The sequence below is a fragment of the Lactuca sativa genome, chromosome 7, assembly GCF_002870075.4.
Source record: "Lactuca sativa cultivar Salinas chromosome 7, Lsat_Salinas_v11, whole genome shotgun sequence".
NCBI lineage: Eukaryota > Viridiplantae > Streptophyta > Magnoliopsida > Asterales > Asteraceae > Lactuca > Lactuca sativa.
Genome location: NC_056629.2, coordinates 58,807,350 through 58,810,348, shown reverse-complemented (window position 1 = coordinate 58,810,348; position 2,999 = coordinate 58,807,350). Strand labels below are relative to the sequence as shown.

The window sequence follows — 2,999 nt, the reverse complement described above, 5'->3', positions numbered from 1 at the left end:
CATTTTCTCTTTGAGTTACCGGTTAAAACAGGTATTAGCCGGTAATATTGATGTAATTTAAACAGTTAAAACAAGTTAGTTGTTTTATTATGTACAAAAAAGAAGAAGTTGTCAATATATGAACACGGATAAGAGGTAGTTATCTTCCTAAGTCATTTTTCTTTATAAATATTATACTAAAAAGCCACATGTTACACTCTAATTGAATTTGACAAATTTCATTTTTTTTGGTTATTTTGATTTAATTTCTTTTCCATATGTCATTTTATGGTTTTTTATTTTAAAAAATTTCACATAATATTTTAATGTAATAATTATAATAAATGAATATACCTATTTCATTAATGGTTTACCTTCTTGTTTCAATTTTTTTTTAAATTAAAGCTCATAAATTTATTTTGTTTATTTATTTAAATTTAAAAGATAAAAGATAAATCAATTTTAATAATTTATTATTTTTCTTATTTTCTTATAAATCCAAAGTTTTTAGATATTTAAAATTTTAGATTTAATTTTTTAATTAATCCATATAATATAGTATAAGTTTACACCTACTTTACTTGTATCTACTTTATTTGTATAAAACTTAAGTTAACGGGTGATGAGGTCATTTCTAACGAGGTTGAAAAGGTTACATAGATTGACAAATATACGACTAAACTTTTAAAAGAGAAAGTAAAAGCTTTATTAGTAGGTGGTAGAATGACCCTCAAATAGATTTTGAAGAGCATTAGAATTTATTAGTATGTCCCATTTTACAGCTTGGCATTGATAATATAACACACGTTCAATCCAAAGAAAATCCAAAAGTATTATTAATAATATATTAACGAGTTGTTTTTCCAAATTTCTAAGATTTTAGTGATGTTCCAAACCTTGGTGGCTACATGCAAGTCGCCTTTTTCTCTTTCTCTCTCTGTCTTACTGTCTACCTCTCTCTCTCTCTCCATAAATATAGTATATATATACATGGACTCATACCAACAATTATGGGTGAATTAAGACTTCAACACTTGTAAACCCCTCTTCATTTCTCCCTCCTCACCTACACCTCACAATAATACCTTACTTCTCTTTGTCTCTCTGAACACTCCGAACCTTCATTCTTACTGGGATACGATCGGACTATCCATTTCAAGATTTCATTATCACCACCGCAATGGCTGAACTCTCTCGGAAAATGAGCAAACGAAACAGAGAATCTGATAACAAAAACAACAGTCAGCATCCGGTTTACCGAGGGGTTCGTATGCGGGCATGGGGCAAATGGGTATCTGAGATCCGAGAACCCAAAAAGAAGTCTCGGATCTGGCTTGGCACCTTTTCTGACCCAGAAATGGCGGCGCGTGCACACGACGTGGCTGCACTCTCTATAAAAGGCTCGTCGGCGATCCTTAACTTCCCGGAGCTCGCCGGAGTTTTACCACGACCGGACTCTTGCTCTCCTCGTGATGTCCAAGCGGCAGCCACCAAAGCCGCAGCTATGACCCATCTTAACCCAATCACCACCACAACAACAACCCCATCAACACCCTCCACGTCATCTTCCTCGTCGTACTCTGCTGTCTCCACATTAACTTCGGCTTCTGAGGAGGTGTCGACAATGCCGCCACCGGCGGAGGAACTAGACGCGATTGTTGAACTACCGTGTTTGAGTGAGAGTTATTGTTCGGGTGAGTCAAGGAACGATTACGTGTTTGTGGACTCAGGGTGGGACTACTACTCATTATCTACACCGTGGCCGGCGGAGTGCGATGGTGGATATTTCCCCGGGGAGCCGTTGTCTATATTACCTTCTACTTCCTCTGGCACATTTTTTTCCGACAACTATTCATGGCAGGATTACTAAAAAGGAAATTCAAAACTGAATTTGTGTGTATTTTTCTTTTTGTTTTAATTATAAGTTTAAAACACATGTGGCCTTTTTAAAATAATTGGGTAATTTTGGTTAGAATATTTACGGGAAGGGTTATGTATTACAAGTTTCTTTCTTTTTTATAATTATCAGAAACCGAGATTTTAGTTGAGAAACTATTAATAAAAATAGATAAAAGAGGATAACAGAGCAATAAAATGTCGTTTTTGTGATATTTATCTTAAAATGATATATATTTTAAGAGAAATTAAATATCAATTTTTTTTGTATTTATCTTTGTATCAATTTGAATTTGTGACAAGTGTGTATTCTCATAAAATTAATTATATTTTATGATATTTTTCATCATTCAAATGTGCAGCGAAACTTTTAAAATGAAAAATAAAAAGATATTTAATTTCTCATATTTTAATAATGTGATTGTCTCAATTCTAAATGATATGAGATTTATTGGATTAATTATTTATGAAAATTTACAAGTATTTTGTTATTTTAAGAATGATTTTTGGTTAGATTGTTTTTTTGGGGTATTATCCTAACTATCGGATCGACCAGTTCAATTAACGAGAGTTTCTGTTCAAACAATTTAAGTTAGACCACGAAGTGTCGTAAAGTGTTTACTGGCGGCATGCCTATAGACAACCATTGCCGGCGGTAAACAACGCCCCTCAGCCATTTGATTTACCTGCGGTGGTTATCATAGGTACACTATCACTACTCAAATGCAAAAGCTTTGCCGATGAAACATTTCTCAAATCAAGTTTTGGCTGCATTATTATTTATACTTTCATGCATAAAGAAAAATACTCAAGAGTTGTAGTAAATGGTTATGGGTTAGAAACAATTTTGTAAGTAAAAATATCACAACACCCTATCATAGGTATAAATTGGTAAGAAATATAAATGCATGTGGCATCTACATTACATATTTTTACGATTGGCATCTATACACCCTTTAGTTTTATAACCAGAGTTTAAAGAATATTATTGCTCAATTAAGAATTATTGGTATCGAAAGAAAACTATTTTAGAATTGACATAATACAAAGCCTAATAATTCAAACGTTTCTAAAGTGATGTATATTATTGATTTTTTAGACTAGATTACATTTTTGAGGCAAGG

The 2,999-nt window shown here is 32.7% G+C and overlaps 1 protein-coding gene across 1 annotated transcript; it reads left to right on the top strand.

Annotated features, from left to right (window-relative positions):
• Positions 1-870: 870 nt before the first annotated feature.
• On the top strand, positions 871-2,031 carry LOC111883910 (dehydration-responsive element-binding protein 3). Its single transcript, XM_023880240.3, has one exon. The coding sequence runs from the start codon at positions 1,160-1,162 to the stop codon at positions 1,847-1,849; it is 690 nt and encodes a 229-aa protein (XP_023736008.1). The 5' UTR covers positions 871-1,159; the 3' UTR covers positions 1,850-2,031.
• Positions 2,032-2,999: the final 968 nt, after the last annotated feature.

Bases quoted from the DNA above. Each gene is read 5' to 3' on its own strand.
- LOC111883910 (XM_023880240.3), top strand. From the start codon at position 1,160: ATGGCTGAACTCTCTCGGAAAATGAGCAAACGAAACAGAGAATCTGAT.